This window comes from Atractosteus spatula, chromosome 25, assembly GCF_055471065.1.
Source record: "Atractosteus spatula isolate fAtrSpa1 chromosome 25, fAtrSpa1.hap1, whole genome shotgun sequence".
NCBI lineage: Eukaryota > Metazoa > Chordata > Actinopteri > Semionotiformes > Lepisosteidae > Atractosteus > Atractosteus spatula.
In genome coordinates this window covers 7,501,001-7,524,826 of record NC_142730.1, presented here as the reverse complement: position 1 = coordinate 7,524,826, position 23,826 = coordinate 7,501,001, and the positions used below count along the sequence as shown (strand labels likewise).

Here is a 23,826-nt window from a genome sequence, read left to right as displayed (position 1 = left end):
GGAGGAGAGCAGAGTGATGAAGCCAATTCATAGGTGAGAATTATTAGGAGGCCATGATTGGTAAGGGCCAATGGGAAATTCAGCCAGGACACTGGGGTGACACCCCTACTCTTTTCGAGAAACACCCTGGGATTTTTAATGACCACAGAGAGTCAGGACCTTGCTTTTATGTCTCATCCAAAGGACAAGGCCTTTGTTACAGCATAGTGTCCCCATCGCTGTACTGGCGCATTAGGACCCATACAGACAGCAGCCTTGGCTTTCCCAGGAGTCTCCCCTCCACGTACTGGTACCTGCTGAGCTCCAGGGGGCTGCCAGCTGGGAGCTGCAGGGTGATACGGTTGTTGTCTAATGAGGGATAAAATAAAACCTTGGCGAACAGAGTGAAGACCTCCCACCCCGTTCTTTCAAAGGGCTGGACGTTCCTGTTCATTTCCGCCCTGCAGCCTGGGCTCCTGCCAAACCTGGACGATTTAATGAGACGCGGAGACATGGGAGGAATCTGACAGATTAGCACTTCCTCCCGATAAGCCTGGGGTGACCTTGAGGGGTTGTTTTTTTTTTTTCTTTAATCGAGCAGCGAATGAGCGCCGTATACAAACATGATCATAAAGCCGAGGCGTTTCAAGAAAATGCCAGCAAGGGCCAAGGTTTGGTGGAGAGGAAAAACAACTTTGTCGTAAACACTCTTCATTCAGGCCTTATGGAGGCCTGGTAACCAAGGACTGAGCTTCAGCGGGCTGTCTGTTGTGATATGGCTCAATCTAGCAGTGTACTGACCGAGGGCGTTTGTGAAAGTGGGCCCTTGTCCCCCCCCCCCCCCCCCGCTCCCCTTCCTTAGGGGGGGTGCCCCTGTTAAAACCAGCGGTTAGAACTGGCGGGAGCCGATCAGTTGCTTCAACCGTACGCTATGAGCAGGCCTGGCAGCTGAGCCCTGCCGTGCTCCACGCAGAGCGTCCTGACGATTTCTCGGTGGACGTTTCCTCAAATTCCTGGGTGTGTGTTTTTTTTGTTTTTTTTTAAACCGCACACCTCCCGGAAGCTTATCTCGGTTTCGTGCTACCTGCATTCTCAGGTCTACCGCCGCTGTTTACCATAAGACGCGGGCGAAACTCTTCTTGACCTGCGCGTGAGTCCGGCTGGTGCTCCTGCTCGTCCCGGAGGGGAGATCCGCTCGGCTGGCAGCTCAAAGACCGGAATGCGATCCGTCACGCATTTCACACAGCACGGAGCCAGGGCCCGACTTCCCATGAGGCACTGCAGGCACAGCGCCTGGGGCCTACGAAGCAGGGAGACATGAGTCGCGAACGGAAAACGAGCTGGAAAAACATGCTTGCTGTCGGCTCGAGGTGCTCCAGATCAATAATCACACGCTGTCGAGCGGCTGCTCTAGACACTAGCAGTATGGAAGCGATGGTTGTCTTGACTCGCTCCCTCCATCACGTGGTTTAGCATTAGAGTAGTGTAAAGTGCGTCATGTCAATCGACGTCATGCGATTGGCGTTGACCCCTCTTTCTGCATGCTTCGGAGGGAAAGTGCCCAGGGCCTGCGGACACCAAAATCGGGCCCTCGGCGGACTCGTTAACCAAAAAGAAATATACTTGCACGGGATGAGAGAAAAAAAAACAAGTTAGCTTTTAAGTAGTCTTCACACTTAAAAGTGGTGACCCAAATGACAAAGACATTTGGGTCACCAGTGCAGCTATACAGTAGTGGAATATAACCATCAGTTGTCCGTATTAAGCAGGTTAAGAGGCGTGGAAGTAAAGATAACTTTTACACTTATATCTGGGCATCCTAAATGAAGGAGCTCAAGTTCACTCTGTAAGGGGCAGGCATTGGAGTCGGTGACATATACAAGTATATTTAAGAAAATGTATTCCGTTCTTTTTTTCCCCATTCTGGAGTGTGTTTACGCTAAGGAAGTGGCAGAGTGGGTGTCTACCGCCGATGGGGAGAGTCAGGTGTTCGTGAAAGGCGATATCTGCACGACCTGTGTGCACTTTGCCCCTCTTCAAGACGCGCTTCTTCCTTCGAAGTAAACTCGCGCTGTCCGCGTCAGCCGGCAAGCTCGGGCCTGCAGGTGCAAATATTTTCTCTTCACTGGAGGAGGGATACAATTCTTCCCCGGACAGTATTTCCTCCTCTTGTCTAATCTCCCCCAGCTAAGGTGCGGTTTTGTTTTCGGCTTGTCAACACCATTATCAGCGGGTGCTTTCTCTTTCATTTTTTAAAATTATTTTTCTCCTTTATTTTGGCGCCTGAGCCTGAGACATCTGTGTTTTGATTGTCTGTGTGCAGTCACTGGGTTAAGTGGCCCAGGTACTCACATGCAGCGTAAGTAAACACAGCGTTCAGGCCCGTCTTCTCTGGTACACAGAGTATATGTTTACAGGATACTTTCTACGCCACAGAAATTGGCTGGTGAGCCTCATTTAAAATGATTTCTAAAATGGATTTTACGGCTTCGGTCGCCTCTCCTGGATACCACCCGGGTCCCAATGGCCGATACTCATCAGTCTTCACTCCTGTCAGAACTTCCTGTCACACACAGTGCAGCCAAACTAGTTGCATAAACCAGGCAGGGCTGGTAATGTGAGTTTGAGCTACATGATGAAAACTGGCTTCTGTGCTGGAGAACAAGAGGAGCATGTTTTGTTTCTGCTTTACAGAAGGCGGGTAGATTATTCTTGTTATATAATAATTGCCCAACATCTTTTATTATTAGTATTATTATATACCCTCCCAATGTGATAAACTTCTTGGAAATTTTCAGCTTCCGGATAGCAGCTCCCCCACGTGCTCCGTGTGACAGCTCTTGACGCCCGCGCCGGCCCAGTGCCACTTCTCGTCACGTGTGAGGCGGGGACGAGCCTCACCACAAGCCTGCAGAACACCAGCTGCATAATCGGCAACTAATTAACCAATTACGTGCCAAACACGGTCCAAGAGGGACAGGACGATGCAGATTGGAGCTCGCAGCATCGGCAGCTCTGTAACGCTACGGGGTTCACGTGGGCACCCTCGCCGCTGGCGCCTCAGGTCGGCCCCCCCTCCGTGGGGGAACTCGAACCCGGGCCTTCGGCGTCACTCAGCAGGGACCCAGCCTCTTGAGCCAAAGGGAGATCTCCCGTCAGCCCGGCGGCTGCGGGGAAGGGCGGCGACGTCACCGCGCTGGTAAGCCGGCTCGCACAAGCAATGGAGCGTTACAGCTCCATGCTCGCCGCTCAGGAGCGAGAAAAGGCTGGTGAATTCAACGTGGTGCTGTGGAAAAAACCCCGTCATCATCCCTGTCGCAGCACAACAGTCGGTGTTTTGCAGTTGCTGACTCAGGCTTTGTGTCGCATACGGCAGATGAAGTGAGCCATTCGCGCGTGTTGGCCTCGCCGACCCGGAGCCCCGCAGTATTCTAATTTCTGACTCAGTTTCTGTTCAGTGGAAACGCTGCTTTGGTTTAAGTTTCGGTTTGCGTTCGCAGCGCAAGCAGCAGATGGGGAAAGTTGGCGAGCTGGGTGCCATTTTTGTTTCGAAAAGCCTTTTCCCACACTTGTGTCTCTGTGAGCTGATCTGGAGGGGCCGCACTGCGGGGAAACTGCTTTTGAAGGCCTTCAGCGTGACAGCTGGCGTCCGCGGAATCTGAAATATTAGGACTGGGGCTCTGCTTCCGGCTTGGCAGAAACACATCCGGCCTCAGTGCATACTCCGGACTGAGCTTTTACCCTGATCTTATTGGGCTGTACTGCGCTTTTACCCTGATCTCGCTGGGCTTGACCGCACTGTTGTGCACTTTTACCCTGATCTCACTGGGCTTCGCTGCACTGTACTGTGCTTTTACCCTGATCTCACTGGGTTTGACCACACTGTCCTGCGCTTTTACCCTGATCTCACTGGGCTTCGCTGCACTGTACTGTGCTTTTACCCTGATCTCACTGGGTTTGACCACACTGTCCTGCGCTTTTACCCTGATCTCACTGGGCTTTACTGCACTGTCCTGCGCTTTTACCCTGATCTCACTGGGCTTGACCGCACTGTCCTGCGCTTTTACCCTGATCTCACTGGGCTTTAATGCACTGTACTTTGCTTTTACCCTGATCTCACTGGGCTTGACCACACTGTCCTGCGCTTTTACCCTGATCTCACTGGGCTTTTACCCTGATCTCACTGGAAGGGGAGAATATGTACCTCAGATGTCAAAATGTCCCCATCTCCCCATTAAATCTTCACCATGCTCATAATGGGACTGTCTTGTTATCTGAACAGGGCAGTGGGCGGGGCTGTACAGCCAGGCCTGGAAGTTTGCGGGTTCGAATCACAGTTGAGACACCGCTGCTGTTCTCTTGAGCAGAGATACTTAACAATAACAACTTCCAGTAACAACAACTTTTATTTATAAAGGGCCTTTCCAAACACGAAGATTCTATACAGACAGGCTCGAATGTAGAGCGGTCTCACATCGGCCCGAGTAAAAAGGTGGGTTTGGGGTTAAGAGAATCAAAGAATGTGTCTCTCGGAGATTCGAGAGGAAGCACATTCTATTACAGAGGAGCAGCCAGAGAAAACGGCACGGACACTTACAGTCCGAGATTTAGTCCTGGGTGCAGTGAGCCAAGGACCAGCCTCGCATGATCGGAGCCTGTGAGAGGGAGCACAGACATGGAGGAGGGCAGAGGTGTATGGAGGAGCCAGATTATGAATAGCTTTGAAAGTCAGTAACAAGATCTTGTGTTGAATGTGTGATTTCATATGGAACTGGTGAGGAGCTTGAAGTGTAGGAGGCAGGAGTAAGAGGTTGCCAGGTGGTGGTGTGAGTTATACTTGTGGTTGCTTTTGGGTAAAGGTGTCGTCATGAAAGTCTGAGAGCGCTGTGCTAACCTCCCCCCTCCCGCCCGTATCGCCTCAGACCCCAGGAGAGAAAAACGGGGACAGGTATGGTTTTCAGGGCGTTAAGAAAACCTCAGAAATGTACCTAAAACTCCAGCGGGGATTAGAGAGACGGGGAACCCCCCTTGTGGTTGACGTGTTTATCGCCAGGTAAAGCCGGGTGGCAGGAAATCACCCGCAGAGGCCGCGTGCCCGCGCCCCCTGGTGGTCACCCTCCTGCCTGAGCCTTAGCTTTTGCAGGAGGTCTCTCATCCAGGTACTGAGCACTGCTGAGCTCCAGTGGGGCTGCCAGCTGGGAGTTGTTGGGTGATGCTGGGGCCATCTCCAAAAGAGCCCTCTCCAAAAGCCAGAACGGATCCAGCTGCTGTGCATCGGGACTCTTATCCATTTCCCCCTTCTTGTTACAACACAATCTCACAGGCTGTCATTTTCCCTGGATGCAAAGCCTGTGGAAATCTCCTGCCTTCCTGGAGATGCAAATGACAAGCTCTCCTGGATCTCTTTCCAGATCCAGACCCTGTCCAGTTTTAGTCTCTTGGGGATTCGTGGTCACAGATGGCATTTCATAAGCACCTGGGGATTGGAATTCACCTGAACCGCAGCCAGAAAAGCGCGGGATATAGGAGGATCACAGGAGTTTACTCGGATCGGGAGGCTCTGGTCCTGTTCCAGTATGCATGTTCAGTAAAAACACTACCGATTGCTCTCCAGAATGCATCCCTCTGGCCTCCAGCACAGTCAGGAATACCCACTAGCGTAAACACGCTGGGATAGTGCTGTCGTTCCGGAATGACTGGGTACTGTTCCCAAAGGAGCACAACACATGCCATCCGGCAGCTTCTGGCTTCCCATAACCCTTTCTGGCATGTTAATTCAAACGGGGGACACAAGCCAGACAATGACATTGTATCATCCATCCTTTAGCAGAAAGCTGTTTATTCCCAGTTAGGTTTGCTGTGAGCCGGAGCCTGTCTGGGAGCAGCAGGGAAAAGATTGGGATGCAAAGGCACAGACAAACATTTGCACTTGAGGTATTTAGAGACACCAGCAAGTTCTGGGGAGGAAGGCTGTAGATTGAAGCACCTAGAAAAGACCCATGCAGACATAAGATGAACGTGCAGACTCCCCACAGAAGGTCCCACGGGCAGAATGCTCCCAAGATCTGAGAGGCTGCAGCACTTAGCTCCCTAAAACTATGTAGCCCCAAAGCTGTACTGTTGTAAAAAAATTAAGCAGAACTTTCTCTCAAAGTCCTCACAACTTGCTCCGAGTTACTTTTTAGAAGTCACACCCTCTGCTGTGTCATGCAGCGTCAATGCCCTGTGCTGGTACAGAATGCATTGCTATCGTTGAGGAATGTTTTTTGAATGTGAAGGTAAATGCTCCTTTGTTTGGACTTCTTCTGGTTACCGCAGAGACAAACATGGAATCGTATCTGTTATGCCGCTCCCACATTTTTATATCCTCAATTGCTCTTGCAAGGGATAGACTCATAGACACAAACACACCCATTCACATGAGGGCCAATCCAGCCTCCCAGCATGTTTTTGGACTGTGGGAGGAAACCCACGTGAACAGGGGGGAGAACATGCAAACTCCATGCAGATAGCAGCCCAGCCATTGAACCCAATATGCTTTCCAGCCCCTCTCGGCCAGATGCCAAAAGTTGTTTTTTGTTGCCTTTGCGTAAAACCCAACCTCGGGTGTTGGAAGAACGAAACTGAAGTGCGTGTCATTTTGTGTTTTCTGTTGTGTAGCCGTAAGAGCTGCAGTTGTGCAAGAGCCTGCTGTGCTGCAGTTTAAACAAAACCCAAGGGCGCTGCTGCCAGCATTTCCTATGGAATGCAAACTTTGTCACATCGTCTCAAAAGCAGCCATCTGGAACATCCACCCATGCTCTCCTACACCGCCTGACTTTCGGCCCGTCAGCTGATCTGCGGTTGCTGGGCGTCTTCAGTTCTGAGCAGCCAAAGACAGGACTACACAAACACACGCATGTGTGCATAGCACTGTGGAACCTGCAACGTTCCTCTCACAATGCATTCTTGGCTGGCATGCCTCTGCGTTCGGCTGATGGGTATTAGCATTGCACAGGCTCAAGCACACAGCTCCCGAAGACTGCGCGACACTCATTTGCTTCCCCTGCTCCACTCTTCGCTTGGGGTGGGGGAGAGGTCGGTATGCAGATTCTGCAGGGTTTGGAAGAGATCAGCCAGAGGTTGGGCAGCATTCCTGGGCGTACACACCTGGATTAAGGGCTGGGTAAATCAGCCCCTAATGATGTTGTTTGTCTGTGTCAGAGCATTCCCGTGCTGCGCTGTCTGTCTCAAGGGGTTACGTGTGTTTTGGGTTAAGGTGTGTTCTAACCATGAGTCTGCAGTGATTTAACTGTCAGTGGGTATAAGGATAGAACAGCACAGGACTCCTGTGGCCTCGGGGCAGGGCAATGCAGGCTCAGATCACGGGAAGATGTTGTCATGGGAAAAAAATACATTCCCACATCTGCATAGCAAATCCTCCTTCCTGCTCTGCCACATTTACATCTCCAGTTAGAAGTCTGAGCTGCCGTTCACAGCTGTGCATTCTCATGAGTATTTCTATGTAGTATAAGTAACTATCAAATTATCAGGGGGCAGCTGGGGGAGTGTGATGTACAATTTGGCAGAAAACACAAAAGGATGTTGCAGTGACCATGAGCATGTTTTCTTTGCTCCCTGCGGTCCCCTCTGCTCTTGTAGGTAGACTGTGTGCATATGCAGATATTTCAAGTAAAACGCAAATCAAGCAACTGATTTCATTGGGATCCCTGTGCTCTTGATGGCTCCCTGCTATTTCTGTCTCCTGTTTACTGTTGCTTTGCAGCCTGCTGGTTTTAAGAAGTGAAACACAAAATGCAAATTTTTCTCTGTGTCTCTCCAAGACACAGCTACAAGCTACAAGGAAAATGCTGTCCAAAGTCAAGTGCATTCGTCATGTTTTTGCCTTGTCCAGTTTCCATTTGTATTTAGTACAAAGGAGGGATTTAATGCGAGTTATTTAGAGTCTTGAATGGTTATCTAAAAGAGGACAGCTTTAGGACCGGCAGTGAAACGAGAACCCGAGGACCCAAATTAAGCAGAGATCGAGAAAGCGTTTCTTTACGCAAAGAGTGGCCGGGGTCTGGAACAAGCTCTCCAGCTGCTACCCTTGAATCCCCCAAAAAACAAGTGGATAATATCCTTTGATCAATTAGCTAATTAACAAGCAAAAGAGCCAGATATGCCAATTGGCCTCCTTTTGTGCTTTTTCTTATGTTCTATTCAAAACGGCATTAATGCAATGCAGCTTTAGGGGGGATCTAGTGTGGCCAAGCACAGTAAAAGCCAAAGGAAAGTGATACAAAGATTGGTATTAACATGCAGACACAGTAGATTAACTGATCTTGCAGACGGTGCTCTTCAGTCCTTCGGTGTGGCATGGTTATAGCGGAGAGACTGGGTCGGGACTGAGTCCCCATGTGATTCTCCCCTGGGCTCCCTGCTGTTACAGCTGAATCAAGGACATTCTCCTGCACAAACAAGTCCTAGACATTCCACTGCTCCCTCTCATGCCCTCCCTCACCGTCTCGGCGGGACATGCCTTAACTTGCACCCCTTACACAAGCGAAGATGTAATCCTTTGAAATTCCGAGACGACTGATGTGTTAGATGGCTTTGACGGTAAAATGCTTTTATTTTTTACTATTCTCCTAAAGTGTTTTGGCAGTATAGGCCTTGCCAGGTGCTGACATGCTGTAGGGAATTTCCTGATTTTCAAACTGTCCTGGCGACGTGCAAGCAGGTCTGGGGGTGAGGGATCTTTCGGTAAACCACTGGATGAGATTCTCCCTGATCCAGAAATGACAGAGAAGCCCAACAGGCAGGAATGAGTCGAAGGGCCTTTTCTTGTCTGTTTGTTTTTTTTTTATTGCCCAACCAGTTTGGAAGCCCCAGGGTTCTGAGACTCGTGGCTTCGACTCCTGTGCGTCGTGACGGTCTGACCCCTCTGTCAGGGCCCTTCGTCTGCTGATGAATCCGCGAGCTGCACGGAGCCCTGCGGGAAGAGTTGGGGGAGGGGGGGACAGCACGATTGGCGGGTCGTTCACTGGCCTCACTGCTAGACCCTGGCGATGCGGATCTCGGCTGGTCCTGACAGCGCCTCGCTACCAACCGGGCGGCACTCGGCCAGCTTCGGTCTGCTGCTCGGGTAATCCCTGCCACGGCAGGCGGATGACCCCATGTCCCAGTGTCCCCCAAGATCCTCGAACGTCAAAGATGTTGGCCTGCAGCGTGACCGAGCACAAGAACAGAAGAACAGCTACCAACGAGAAGAGGCCATTCGGTGCAGCCATGTGTTGGAAGCCGATGCCCTGGCTTTCTCAAGAAACAGAACAGGAGGCCCTTCTTTACACAGAGGGAGGTGGGAGTATGGGACAGGCTGGCCAGCCATATGGTTGAAGCCAAAGCCCGTGGCGTCTGTCAAGAAACGGCCTGGATGAGATTCTCCAGCGTGGACAGGAGGCGCTTCTTTACACAGAGGGCGGCGGGAGTGTGGAGCACGCCAGATGGGCTTCCTCTTGTCTGTGACCTTTCTTGTGTGTAAGAAAGGTGCAAACCCAGGCTTATGCCTTTGCTGCTTAGTGTCCTCAACGTGGTGCATCAGTATCGGCGTCAGAGTAATACCAATACTGCTGCTGTTTTTGCCTGTTGAATCCACACAAAGGTTCCCCTGCACTTTTCCCAGCACCAGCCTGATCTGGCTGCTCAGCCAGTGGTGCCCCTGAGCTGAGCTTGTTTGCTCCAGCTGCTCTGTAGTTTTGACAGGCGAGCCCGGCAGAGAAGGCCAAGGTGAGTGCACCTGGGGGCTGAACTGCTTGCGGCCAGCCCCCACCCTGGCCATACTCTCTCCCGCGGGGCTGTCTGGGCGCTCCAGACACCACAGTGTGCCGGATTCCACATTCTCCTCATTCTTGTCCTCGCCAGTTTCGGTCTGCCATTTTTTTCTTTAATCTGCTTGTCCCACGCTGCATTCCGGCTCTGCCCTAATCTCTTTCCCATTATTTTTGGAATCGCTCGGGCCGTTTCTTGTGTGTGTTCCCATTGGAAGCAGGGAAGCGGTGTGTGTGTGTGTGTGTGTGTGTGGTCACTCTCAAGCCTGTGCCTGTGGTCTGGAGCGATTCCAGATTCCTCGGGGAGCCGAGCGTCTGTGTTTTCACATTCCTGGCTGGTGAGATCACCGTTTCCTGCAGAACATTGTGTTCTGCCTCCTTTTTTTTCTCAATGGCCTGTTCGTGCTGTAAAGCAGCTCGAGCTGCAGAAGAATTAATCCATTCGTTTAATCCCACAAAGAAAACAGCAAGAGTGCCTCCTGTTTCATCCGTTTGTTTCCCATTATCCCGTGTTACTTGGCAGTTTGCCAGCAACCTCGTCCACAGCCCAGCCCACATTTCCAAGGCCACAGGTAGCTTTGAGTCGCTATATAAAAGTTCTATCTGCTTCTAATGAGGTTAATTGTTTAATTGACTGCTCAGGCTGAGACCCCGGGATTAACAGGATCTCGCAGGGTGAATGCAGCGAGTAACCACAGGAAATAAGACGATACTCGGGCAGGAATGACTCAGTACTTTTTTTTTAAACGACTTCCCTGTTCCCAACCCAGAAAGGTCTTTTGTCTATTATTAGAATATTATTGTTATCCTTGTAAATGAAATTCTTCGCATACCTGTGGTCTAATTAAAGTTCCAGTCTGCAATGTGTGCACAAGGGCGATTACTGGAAATGTCACGGTCAAACAGGATTAATCTGTCAATCTGGCAGCGTGGGAGGATAAAATTGAACCAGGAGATGAGTGGAAGGCACATTTTGTACAATTTTACATATTGTAGACTTTGTAGACATGAGTGTACCTTGTTCCCAGCTGGCTGGTTGTTTCGTATGGTTTATTCCACAGTGATGTTTCTTGAAAACCTTGAACAAGAGAGTCCCCCTCACTCGGATGAGGAAATACTCATCTATATTCAAAGGGGTTCCCCAAATTCTGTTCCAGGACCCCTCTCCAAAGCAGCTCTCTTACCAGTGATCAGCTTTGCTTAATGGGAAAATTGAGATCAAAGTGAACCGCTGTATGTACAACACTGACAGAAATTTAATAGAGTAAAGCAGCTCACCTTCAGTAACTTCAATTCACCAGTCATGCCACTAGAGCGCTTTGAATTTGAATAGTACACGAAAATCACAACATGGCTGTTTTTTTTTCTGTCCTGGTCCAGTGTTTCCAGACGGCTCAAGTGGGAACTATGTGATGTGCGTTTAAAACCGAGAAAAAGGACGTGCCTCTTTACACAAAGGGTGGTGGGAGTGTGGAACAATCTGCCCAGCCATGTTGTGGAGCCCGATACCCGGGCTGCTTTCAAGAAACAGCTGCGCGAAGTCATTAGATCAACGGCATACTAATGACAAAACAAGTGGGCGCAACTCCTCTAGTTCTCGTGTTCTTCACTTGGGTCCAGGCCGCCGGCGGCGGGACCTGTTTCCAGAACTAGTGTACCTGACAGACCCCAGATCCGGGCGATTGTTCCCCGCAGCTCAAGCGACAACGACAACGACAACGCACGTCAGAAGATTCTTTGCCATTTGTTTGAACAGGACGCACAAAGCGAGGGGTGTGTGTGTGTGTGTATGATCCGACTGTCTTCAAAGTGAAAGGAGTCTTGATTGTCTCTCCGGCGTGACAGCGCTGGGTAAACTTTTCCGGGAGCCCTCAGGTGCTTTACCATTGGAGCGCAGACGAGCAGTATTTGAATTGAACACTTGCTCGGGGCTCTCATGCTGAACACACGCTCCCCTGTTCCCCGTTCCGACTGTGTGCGGGTAGCGGAAGGGACGGAAAATTTATTTTGGAAGGTCGTTTCCTAAGGCCCGTCACGTGTGAGCGTGGCATTTTGCTGATGGACCGCAGATCGGCTATTTCCTATTCGGGACAGCGCACGGCCTTTTCGTGCAGCTGAGACAATAGGCGCCACTGTTTCTATTGTTGGCCTCGGGGCTGTCTCTCTGTGTCTGCCTTTTACAGCAGCGAGGGGGGGGAGGAAAAAAAACCTATTGTCTATGGTCAACTGCCCCCACAATGCAGCGAGGCCAGCAAAAAACGCGATTTTTTTTCCACCTGCTGCTCCATCTAGTGGTGCTGCTGGGTATTGCAATTGCGTTTGGGTAAGGGGTCTCCGCTTCTGCTGTTTGGACTCGTTTCTCTCATCGCCCCCCCCCCAAAATATTCCCCTTTTCTGGTTGGGGAGGTTCTTCTGCAGCGCAGGCGGGTGTGTTTCTGCTACGGCGGCTCCTCTGGGCTGGATCACTTGGGAGACCGCCCATCAGGTGTGTGCGGCCGGACAACGTGGGTGATCAGTTTATTACCGTCCGGAGCTTTTGGGGAAAAACGAGCAATCGGGGGAGATACAGCTGGCCTGAAACAAGCTGAAAACAATGGCTACTCGAGCGCAGCCCCTTCTTTCAAAGTGCTCTCGTTTGTACCGCTTTTGCATGTCAATATACCCGGAAAATAAATTAAATAAATGAGACGCTGACAAATGGTTGTGTTTCTTTCTGACGTTTCAGAACGGTTAAAAACGAGAGGCCATTCGATCCGACGAGCCCGTTTGGTAGTTCAGAGTTTCGTGATCCAAACATTGATTCCTTCTGAGTCTCAGAAATACCGAACACGTATATAATGAAAGCCGGCGGCGTGCTCTCTCACAGTGGAATACCGTCAGCAAATAAGGACAGAGACGAGAGGAGTCATTCGGCCCATGCAGGCCATGTAGTAGTTCGTAGCTAATTATTCCAAGAAACCTCACCCAGCTGTTTCTTTAAAGAAACCACGGTATCGGCTTCAGCAACGGTATCGGTTCCACCCTCCCGGCACCCTTTTTGTAAAGAAGTGGCTCCTGTTCTCATGTTTTAAATCTACACTTCCAAGGAAGTTCCCACCGGTGCCCTCTAGTGGTGGGGCAGCCACTGGGTCCGGGATGACCGGTCCGGATTAAACTGATCCGCAGAGCTTTCCATGTTTCACCGCTGGTCCAGGCTAGAGGCGATCGTTGATGTGAATAACTACCAATTACCAAGAGAGCTGGCTGTGCTAATTCTCCCCCTCTTGTCGGCAAACTATCCTCATTTTTTAAATTGCCCGCTGGTGCTTTTCCGGAACACAAGCTCCTTGTCTTCAGCCACGCCGCCATGCTAATTGAAGGAATTCTTCTATTAAGTATTACAGGTTTCCACTTAAGTGGAAATTTGTGTTAAAGCATGGTGGGTGCTGGGCTGCTGTGCAAGAGGGATATTAAGGAAGACTAATACTTAGGAACAGCGTTAATTTCTAGGGGTGGCACCCGTGTCAGTCTTTATTGATGGTGCAACTCTTACGGACACTAAAAGCATTCAGAATGAAGGAGAGTTTTGGCCAACTGGCGTTGTTCAAAGGGAGGGTGGGTGCTCAGCCCTGGCGGCCTCTGCATGGTGTCCACGGGTCCCTCTGTTCTTGAGTCCGAGGCTGGGGAGCGGCAGGATTCTCGGGGTCCCCTGTGTTTGCAGTGGGGGTGGGGGGGGTAGCCACTAGGTCAGGGTTGCTGGTTCAGGAGGATGGTGGGAGGCAAAATAATCGGGAAAGCGTTCCAGATCCGGAGTGGGACAGCCACGGCCTTTTCCCCCGAAACTGTGAAACCCAACGCTCCGTCCAGAATTCGAGGGATTGCGTCCGACTCGGAGAGCTCCCCCTCTGCCGGAGGTGAAACTGCTCGGCTGAAACTCTGCGGATGCTCTCTCGATGAGAGCGCCTCGCCTGTCCCCATTCTTAAAGCACAGCCGCCTCATTCTCCTCATCAGTAGCCCCATTCTTTGCAGCTGTGGCCTGAGATGAATGTGGGGAATGCAGCCAGGGAACATATCTGCCCTGTTCACGTAAATATCTCAAGAATCAGACTGTCCTTCGTGCAGCATACCAGATCTTTTCAGTTTTAGCTGGTACAACATATGTATGCATTCCAGTGCATTCTGGAAGCAGTCTGTAATAACCTGAAATACGTAAAGAATTTGCAAAGTCATCCATCCCGCCTAATATCCCTTCACGCACGTTTCTGTATGGTTAGCGCGCACCACATTTGACTGAGATCTGATGCATTTTTGTTTCGACTATATTTGCTTCTTTTTCACACATTATCCTTCGAAGGGACCTGCTTTCAGGCACTGGGGCACTCCCTGTCATGTCCATCGGTGCTTTCTGTGAAAACCCAGGTGGCAGGCAGCTGGATGAAAAAGGCGTTGAGGAGCTGTAGCGCTCAAACTGAGGCTTGGCAGCAGAATTGCAACCAGTTCCTATATCCCAATATCCCCTGGCAGCAGGCAGAGGGTAGCCAGCACAGTGGTTATGCCACAGACTCACATACGGTATATCGAGAGGCAGCCTGCTTAGGCAGAGGAAGAAATGCAAACATCGTTGGATTAGAATTAGTCCAAATCGTCTCTTACTTTTATGACCTTGCAGGAATGTTCAATGCTTTGGCAACACAGACGCACTCATTGTTGCTATCAGTTTTAACCTGGCACAACTGGTACTAGCACATTAGTAGGTGTCACATGTAGCTCCACCTGTGTTTGTGTATAAACAGTCAACACGCCATGTTGCTAGTACTGCTGGTGATTCCTTCAACTGCCTGTTGCTTTGAAGTGTTCTCTACAGCTGCTTGCAAATCAAGTGAAAATGGCTGACGCCAAAGGCCTCCAATCGTGATCCTAGAGGAGCTCCTAGGTCTTTTTGAAACACTAGCACCAGTTATTAAATTGGGCCCACTTCAGCAGTTAGGAGCTGATTGGACTTTGTACAGAGCTAAGCAAGGATGAAACACCTGCACAAGCCAGCCACCCAGGACCAGGGCTGGTGTCCCTGTCAATCTACAGCACAGGTTAAAAGGAACTGAGTCTCTTCAGTCTAGTGCAACAGAGCTTGAGAGAAGAAAGCTGCTAAATCATACATTTGTTTACACTTTTTTAAAATCAACTTGCTTTTTTTTTTGTCTGATGCCTTTATAATCACATCACTTTATTAACCCTATACAATTTCTTGCATTAGGAATTTGTCTTTTCGCAGACCCCAGCTTGCTCTCCATGAGACACAGACAGGGAGAGAAGCCTGGGGTCAGAGCACAGGGTCTGCCATTGTACAGCAACCCTGGAGCAGTTGGGATGAAGGGCCTTGCTCAGGGGCCCAACGGAGTAGGATTCCTCTGCCAGGCATGGGATTTGAACCAGCAACTTTCCAGCCACAGGCGCCGATCTTGAGCCACAGAGCCACCACTCCACCCTTTATCTAGGGCAGCTTAGATTTGCCCCCATTTACCGACATACAGCTGGCTATTTAACCGGAGTAATTCAGGTGAAACAGCTCGCTCAAGGATACAACAGCAGTATCACAGCTGGAGTTGAACCCGCAGCCCTCCAGTTACAAGTCTCGAACCTTGAGCACTGCCGCTTCATTGGTAGGTGATGATCTGTGATGGCTCAGTCTCCTGATATAGTGATTTACTTACTTAACTGGTTCCTTCGATGCAGGTGGCAACTTCACGATAACTGTCAAACGTTCACAGCCGGATGAAGTTAATAATTGTCCAAATTTATTAACCAGTTCACCTGAGCTATCTCACATGGGGAGGCATTTTGACTCCTGGGAACTGGATTGGATTGCTTTGGTTTTGACGTCCTTTGAAGGATTCATCACCTGATTTTTCAGCCAGAATATTGTGAACAAATCCCTTTGTGACGCGGACATGCGCAACCATTCTAGCATTAACCAGGGCTATGAGGAGCATATTTCATTAGAAAATGCTAAAATGTGCGAGCGGATCCTCAGTCAGACGATATTCATTTAACTGCAGGAACACCGAGGCTTGAGAAAGAATTGTAGAGGTTTGCAGGGGGTGTATGCTGAGGTAACACTGTCACCTCCTGGTATAAACTCGTCACAACCACTGCGGTTCAGCTCCATTAGTTGAGTCTGGATTCAAGGCTCGGCAATCAATTACAAAGACTTAAAACATGCAATGGCCGCCTTACACCGGAAGCCGGATTGCGAATAGTGTCTAATTCTGTTGTTTAAATAAAGAAAATAATTGGACTTAAATATAGTTTTCAGAAAAAAAAACCCAAGGCGTTTTCACAAAAATAACGTTCTTGTTAAATTCGACGGACGGTACTATTTAGAAGTAAACGGATATCTTAATCTTACAGATATCTTACAGTACAGCTTTACTACTGAAGGCTGAGGTGGTCGTGTTTATTTATTTTTATTTTGCAGACGAAGTTTACCCAAAAATGAGTTTAGCCGTCGGTCGAGCACCGCGAAAGACGGCGGGAAACCGTATGTCTAAATTATTAGACGCGGAAGAAGATGACGAATTCTACAAAACGACTTACGGTGGATTCAACGATGTAAGTTATTAACACAAGACTTTACGTTAAAACAGATTTCTTATTAGAAATAAAATTAGTAGTACAGGAAATATTAAATTGGAAGCTACAAGTTAATACAGTAGTCATTTTGTATGCTTAAAACGTTTACACAGGTCTCCCTCATTGAAATGAAAATCGTAGATTTGGAAATGTTATGAGACCGAGCATAAAGCGAACCGCACACGAACACCTCAGCATGTGTCGTTATGGGCGGTAAGCTTGGTGAAGATCACTGGATTTCACATCTGGTGTTTCTGGACCCATATGTCCGCTAGCTTTTGTTCCCTTCATCAACGGAGTTAATTTATTTAGGTTTTCTACTTGAGGCGTCTTCTGCTCTTATCAGCCCGAAGGAGATTTGTAACGGTAATGAGCTCTTGGGCTAATATGAAGGACAGATGTAACCAGCTGGACTCGAGCACAAGGAGAGACGCCGGCTCGCTGCAGTGGTGTCCTGATACAGCCTCACTCCCCCCCGTGTCTGCTGGTGGCCAGGACCAGCAGCGAGAACCACCGATGTAGAGCAGCACAGGAAAAGCTGATCCACGTTACCTTCGCGGCAGGTAAAGGTTTATTCCGCGCTGAAAGGAAAAGAAGTTTGTTCAGATATAAACTAAACACACCTGAAGAAGGCTCCGTAGCCAAGACGTAGTGTCTCTTTTCTTTTCCTTTCAGCACGGAATAAAACCTTTACCTGTTCCTTTGCAGCCTACGCATGCTGACGCTGCCACCTGAATTGAATTTCTTGTGTTACTGTAAACTGTAAACAGGGCTGTGATAAAACTGGCATTTTTTTATTGTTGTTGTTGTCGTCCTGCAAAGAACTTTTTTTGAAAGCCACCTTTTAAAGGTGCTATATAAATTAAAGTTGATTATTATTGTGTTGCACTGCTCATGTGTGGGAGCCCCACAGGTGTGTCGGGGACAGCCGCGGGCACCTCTGTGATAACCAAAAAACAAAACTCAGCATGGTACACATCAGCATGTAAAAATGGCCGAAGCCAAGGGTCTACAATCCTGGTCCTAGAGAAGCTGGTGTTTCAGTTAGGGCTCCTAGGTCTCTTTGAAATCCCAACAACAGTTATTAAATTGCAGATGCATTGTATAAAGTGTATATCCAGTGGTATAAAGATTCAGTGCTGTGTTCCACACAGCCTGATTAGCACTAATCTCTGACTCCTTCGTGCCAATTTGTAATTAATTTGTAATGTCTGCCGCTATGTATGGAGGCGCTGGAGTGTTTTTGATGAATCCTGGAGAAAACGAGTGACTGCTCTTAAAGGGGCACCGCGCCCTCCCATCGGGTTCATTCCTCTCCGCCGGCAGGAGTCGGGCGACGACGAGTACAAGGGCGACCAGTCGGAGACGGAGGACGAGGTGGACAGCGACTTCGACATCGACGAGGGGGACGAGCCCGACAGCGACCAGGAGGAGGACGAGCCGCGCAGGAAACGGCGGGTGGTCACCAAGGCCTACAAGGTCAGGGGGCGGCTCTGAGAAACTCTGGGCCTGTCGGGGGTTGGTTTCATGGGGCGTCTGCAGGCAGCCAAGACACGGTATTCCAGAATATTTACTCCCTGGGAATAAGATAATCTATGTTGCTGTTTTGTTGAAGGGTGTCTGATCGGAGGGTCTCAGAGAGGAATCGTCTCAAGCAACTTGGCAGGGTAGCTTTCTCCAGCTCTTAGGCTTTGTGTCTAAAAGTGCCTCCTCTTTGCACTCTTAATAAACAGGTTTCCTTTTGACACTGCTGTGCTATTTTTTTTGGCTCCCGAGGGGTTTGCAGAAGACCTGCCTTTGTGTTTTTTGATCCCAGTGATTGCCCTTGGCGGGCTTTTGAAGTTTGCTTTCGATTAAGCAGAAACCTGCTGACCGCCCGGCGCTTGTTAAATCTCTCCGCGGTGGCTGGACTGTCCTCCAAACTGCGGAGCGGTGGTGCGCATGCCGAGAATGTGGCCGACCGTGTGGTCGCAGCCCCTGACTCGGTGTCCGTGTGTCGTCTGTGTCCGAACGGTGTTGTCCAGGAGCCCATCAAGGTGGTCAAGCCCAAGCCCAAGCCGAAGAGGCCATCTGCGCCGCCCAGCGGGTCGGTCAAGGAGAAGGAGGAGAAACAGGAGCCCCTGGAGTTGCAGGATGACATAGGAGAGAGTAAGACCCCTGCTTCTTCCTCTGTTCTTTTTTGGGTTTTACTTCACAGTCCTGATAACGTTCCTGTCATTGACTGCTGCCGCCTTCCCTGAATGACCCGGAGTTTGTCGATTGATCACTCCTCCAGTGATTTCTTTTTCAAGACCTTCCAGATTGTTGGATTTGGTTCCAGACTGGTATTTTGTTTGCTCTCCGCTTCACAGCTACTTGCTGTACCCTGCCTTGAACCTGCTGCTTGACCGGGATAGGCTCCGGCTTTTCCATGACTCTGAGTTGGGAGAAGTGGTTTGAAAATGGATGGGCGGATGAAAAACCTGTTGTTCCGTTTGGCTCGGTACTTTTTCTCACCTGAATTGGGGGGAATTGAACACTACAGATAACGTTGTTCTGACATGACTTCATTGTATGCAAAATAAAACCCAGAAGCCCAGAGTGTTAAAAGAATATAAGGCAAAAGTATATTAATCTTTTGATCTGAAATACAAATTTCAGTTAACCGTCCCAGTACTTAACACTTTTCACAATATGTGGTTCCTCACAGACTGAAGCTGGTTCTCTGTCTCCTGCAGGCTCCTATAATCAGTCTCTTGTGCTACATTAGAGAGGCTTGTTAGAGTTAAATGAATTTCTGTGGTTTATCATTTTAAAGGGGAACTGCAGCGCCATTTTTAGATTTTGGGGTCAGCATTGATGAGTGTGTTTCAAGCCACAATAAAAGTAAAATGTACACAGTAACATGTAAAACGTCCAATGTACGTCACAAAATAGATGACATTTCCAGGTATGCGCAGCGCCATATTCTGCAATTCAGAACGAGGCAACAGAATACTTCCAGTGATGTGTTGTGGCCCTATTACAAACATCTCTTTTAGTCCAATAGAAATATTGCTTTCCATTTTGCAGACAAATGCTACTTACTTGTTAACTCTGCACGCAGATCACATTGGAGCATTTCTGCGGTGAAGTGTCTGCAGCACAGCCTGCGCTTATTCGCTCGTCCATCACAGTACATTTAGTCAGTATGGTGACTAGTGAGCAGGAAGGGCCGCTTCGCGTCGCGATTCGCATGCGCTTTAGCTCTCACTCCTGGCGAGACCAGGGGTTTGCGATATCACGGCGACTTAGAGTACTTTCACAAAGTTCACCATTTTGTGCTCAGTTCAAAATTTGTTCGATTTTTTTTTCCTTGCCGCCCATGAATTAATTTAGTGACCGAGGTTTAACATCCGCTCTGAGCAACCGAGACTGCGGTTGCCCGTTAAATGCCCGATGGGGGGGGGGGAGATGCTCGTGGCATCGGCTGCAGCCCAGAAACCTCTGCCCGCTGCCTCTTCCAGACCGCAAGTCCGTGCGCCAGTCGACCACCGAGCACACCCGCCTGACGTACCTGCGGCTCCAGGAGAGGCGGGTGCAGCCGCGCCGCAGGAAGGGCCCCTACCACGACCGGCCCCTGACCCAAGAGGAGCTGCTGGCCGAAGCCAGGATCACCGCCGAGATCAATCTCCGATCTCTGGGTGAGAGGCCGAGAGGAGATCAGGGTCCTGTCGGCACGGGAGGGAAATTACTCCTCTGTTGTGGGGGGGGGGAAGTTAATCTATACACTTTTTTTGTATGCCTTGCTCAGTTTTGTGATCTCCAGTTGTTTTAAAATTGTTATAAGCTCTCCAGCTGACTCCCTTATTATCTGAAACGCCTCAGTGTGAGCGGGTGCATATTTGTTTCTGTCTGCCCTGTGATGGACTGGCGTCCCATCCCGGGGGGGTACCCTGCCTTGCACCCGTTGCCTGCTGGGATAGGCTCTGGCTCCCCAATGACCCTAAGCTGGAAGAAGAGGTGAGGAAATGGATGGATGGATGGATGGAAACGCCTCAGACACACCCGTCTGCAGAGCCATTTGTCATTTCACTCGGGAGTCGCCGCAGTGCTCAAGTAGAGGAGTAGATGGTGCAGACTTCACTGTGGTCTGACAGCTGCCCAGCCCATCACAGGCAACCAGGAGAGCCTTGTCCAGCCTTGTCCATCCCCTTTCCTGTATGATAGAACTATGAAACACACCCGAAAACATTTTTTTTTTGTCTCTGTTGGAAATTCATAGAGGGAAGTGAATTGCATCTTGCGTGCACTCAGGAGTTTGCCTGTATGGGCAGGAGAAGGGGCAGGGGGGGTGAGATCTCTTTGATGCAAAGTGACACCCAGGGGTGCCATTCCTAACCCCGGCCTGAATTACAGAAGCTTGTCTGTATCCCGAAGCAGTACTTCCCAATTCCGATCCCGGGAGCCCCTGGCACCTGCAGAGCTCTCGGTTACTTAATTCATCCCTTATTGGAACTAACATTTTGCGGAGTGGCAACCTCATGAAGGGTTTCAGCAGCTCGATCGCCCACACACGTGAAGTCCTTTATAAAATGCAGTAGTTCCCAACGTAGCAAAAAGCTGAAATAAAAATCAAGTTGAAAATTGTATCTGCTTTAGAGCCTGACCGTTCCCCCCCCCCCCCAATGTCTTATGTCTTCCTGCGGAGCCTGCGCTCGGTGCCTGACCCCTCTCTCCCCCCCCCCGCCAGAGAACTACGAGCGCCTGGAGGCGGACAAGAAGAAGCAGGTCCACAAGCGCCGGCGCTGCGACGGCCCCACCATCCGCTACCACTCCGTGCTCATGCCCCTGCTGTCCGACACGCACCTCAAGGAGGAGAACGTGGACGTGGAAGGGTGAGGCGGGGCGGGCACATCACCCGTCGCTGACTGGATCCTGGGCTGGATTTGGGAGGGGGGGGTCGCTGTGTCGAGGTTGTCCAGATTGCTCGTGCTCCTGATACGGAGTTTAGCCAGGGCCTGGGTGGGTTAGCGTGCCTCTTCTGTTTTTTTCTTCATGACCGCTGGCAGTGGGGACTGCAGTCGGTCCTAAAGTGTCTCCACTAAAAGCCGAGGGGGGACGGGGTCCGTCGTTCTCCGGTGCGCCCCCTTTCCCCCGGGGTAACCGGTGATGGCCGACGGGGTGGTTGCACTGTGTGTTGCAGGGGGGCTGCGGCAGCACCGCGCCACGAGGCGACCAAGCAGCTGTCGCAGCAGGGGGGCGCACCGCGTGCGGGGTGCAGAACACGGTCAAGGGTAGCTACAGCAGGGGTGGTGGAGGATTGCCCAGCACTGAGCCCGAACCCCGATTCCTACCCGTGGGGGGGTGCCAGACACACGCCTACAGCGCCGTGTTGTCTTGTGGGGAAGGCCGGTGCTGTTGCTGATGGGCGGAGGTGTAGGCGCGTGTGGCACAGGCGGTCTGGTGTGTGAACCCGCGGGTTTTGGGGGGACAGGGACAGGGGTGCTGCTTGTTAACCGTCATGACTCCCTCCCCCCTGCAGGCTGGACCAGGACACCCAGCAGCCGGCGGCAGCGCCGCCCCCTCTCGCCCCCACGCTCTCGGAGCCCCTGCAGCAGGCCGCCCAGCCCCCCGGGGGGAAGTGCGCCCGCGCCTTCATCACCTTCAGCGACGATGACACCTTCCAGGGCGTCTTCCCCCGGCCGCGGCCCCTGCGGCCGCCGGCCCGCGAGATCTGCCCCGTCACGCACAAGCCGGCCCTCTACCGCGACCCCATCACCGACATCCCCTACGCCAACATCCGGGCCTTCAAGATCATCCGCGAGGCCTACAAGAAGTACGTGGCCGCCCACGGGCTCCCCAACACCAGCGGCAGCCTCCCGGGGGACCCCGGTGCCCGGGGACCCCGCCAAAAGATCATCATTAAGCAGAGCATGTCCGCCACATAGCTGGGCTGCTGGCGGAGGAGGGGGTGGGACAGCGGAGAAAAGACTGCTGGGACGGATGGGATGGTGATAGGATCCACATGAACTCTTACAGCGGCCCTGTGCTTTCGCCGGCGTAGGCTTCCCTCGGGCTCCATCACCCCAAGCCCCTACGCACCCCCGGGGGTCACCCTGTCCAGCTCTGTGGGCTGCCATCCGCCTGCTGACCCGGCTGCTCGGGCATTGCGAAGGGGAATACGTTCAAGACCAAGTGTTGAGAAAACCACAGCATACGCCATTGTATGTGCTGCAAGGGGGGGTACCTTCATTAAGGTGAAAAACAAAAGTTGTAGAAACAAGTTAAAGCTTGGGTCACCTGGGTCTGCCCGGGGTATAGAGAGGGTTGTTGTTAGGGGGGGGGGGGTGTCGTTGCGGGTTTATACTGATTTTGTACAGGTTGGTTAATAAAGAAGAACCTCAAGGGGGGGCCCTTATTCTACCTCTGAGTGCGTTTGTGGGTTTCGCCCTGCTTGTGCTGGTGAGTGAGGGGGGGTCCAGGGCACTGTTGATCCGGGGCGGGAGGGGGACGGGATTTTTGGAGATCTAGCCTGGCACGAAGGCGATGGACCTGGTGGTTCTGGGCCTGTCTCCCCGTCCGGGCCCCGTTTCCTCAGCAGACCGGGAAACGACCAGACATCGTTTTTTAAAATCGGGCCCCCGGGTTTTTCCCCCGGGAGACGTGGAAGCTACTGGGAGCAGGGGACACACTCTGCGGGATCGCTCAGCTTTCAGGGGTGCCTCAGGAGGAGGAGCAGAAGGAGGAAGAGGAGGAGGCACGGGGCAAGCAGAGACCGTTTTGAAGGTAAGAAGTGTGTTTTCTCTGCCGTGCTGTAGTGCAGAGCGATGATGCCCTTGTCTTTCCCACTGTATCCCTTACCAGCCAAGGAAAGACTGCCTGAGTGACTCAGGGCTCCGGTGACTGAGGAGATTAAGGGTGAAGGTGCTGGAAAACTATGGGGGGAGTGGGTGGTTTGGGGGACCCTGTGATTGGAGTTGCGTGCAGCAGATGCACAGGAAGTATGAAAACAACACAAGCCGCCCATGGGCTGGGAGCCAAGAGGAAAGGGAGGAGTTGCATTAGATCTGATGTTCAGATGGAAACTAGGCAGCAGACGTCTTATCTCTCTGCCGTATATAGATTTGTGTGAGGAAGCAGTCGCAGCTTGAAGTTTAATTGTAGTCAGCTGGGCCTAGCTCAAAGGTGAGTGTTTATCAGAGGCTTAATTCTTTACTGCTTAACAGGCTCACTGAAGTTTGTTGGGCGGATCAATATAGCTTGACCTATGGCCTATTCCTGTTGTTTGTGTGCCTTCTTTAGCTGACACCTGCACCCAGGGGCCCTACTCTCTGAGTGCTTTCAGGGCTACTGGAATGTGTTCAGTGCAAGAGCTGTGTGGTAGTGTGATGTACCGGTGCGATTTAAAAAAAACCCACAGGAAGAACTACAGTAGAACAAGACAATAGTAACGAGCATGTTGCAAGA

The 23,826-nt window shown here is 50.9% G+C and overlaps 1 protein-coding gene across 3 annotated transcripts; it reads left to right on the top strand.

Moving 5' to 3' along the window:
- Positions 1-7: 7 nt before the first annotated feature.
- On the top strand, positions 8-22,782 carry vps72b (vacuolar protein sorting 72 homolog b). Of its 3 annotated transcripts, none has more exons than XM_088904888.1 (7): positions 8-33; positions 16,244-16,377; positions 17,725-17,877; positions 18,423-18,546; positions 19,884-20,060; positions 21,110-21,254; positions 21,902-22,782. In XM_088904888.1, exons 2-7 carry the CDS (start codon positions 16,261-16,263, stop codon positions 22,305-22,307), a joined length of 1,122 nt encoding a protein of 373 aa, XP_088761014.1. In that variant the 5' UTR covers positions 8-33; positions 16,244-16,260; the 3' UTR covers positions 22,308-22,782. The 3 variants fall into 3 exon arrangements, with proteins under 3 accessions (XP_088761014.1, XP_088761016.1, XP_088761015.1); XM_088904890.1 differs by lacking the exon at positions 8-33 and adding an exon at positions 3,160-3,178; XM_088904889.1 differs by lacking the exon at positions 8-33 and adding an exon at positions 15,860-15,878.
- Positions 22,783-23,826: the final 1,044 nt, after the last annotated feature.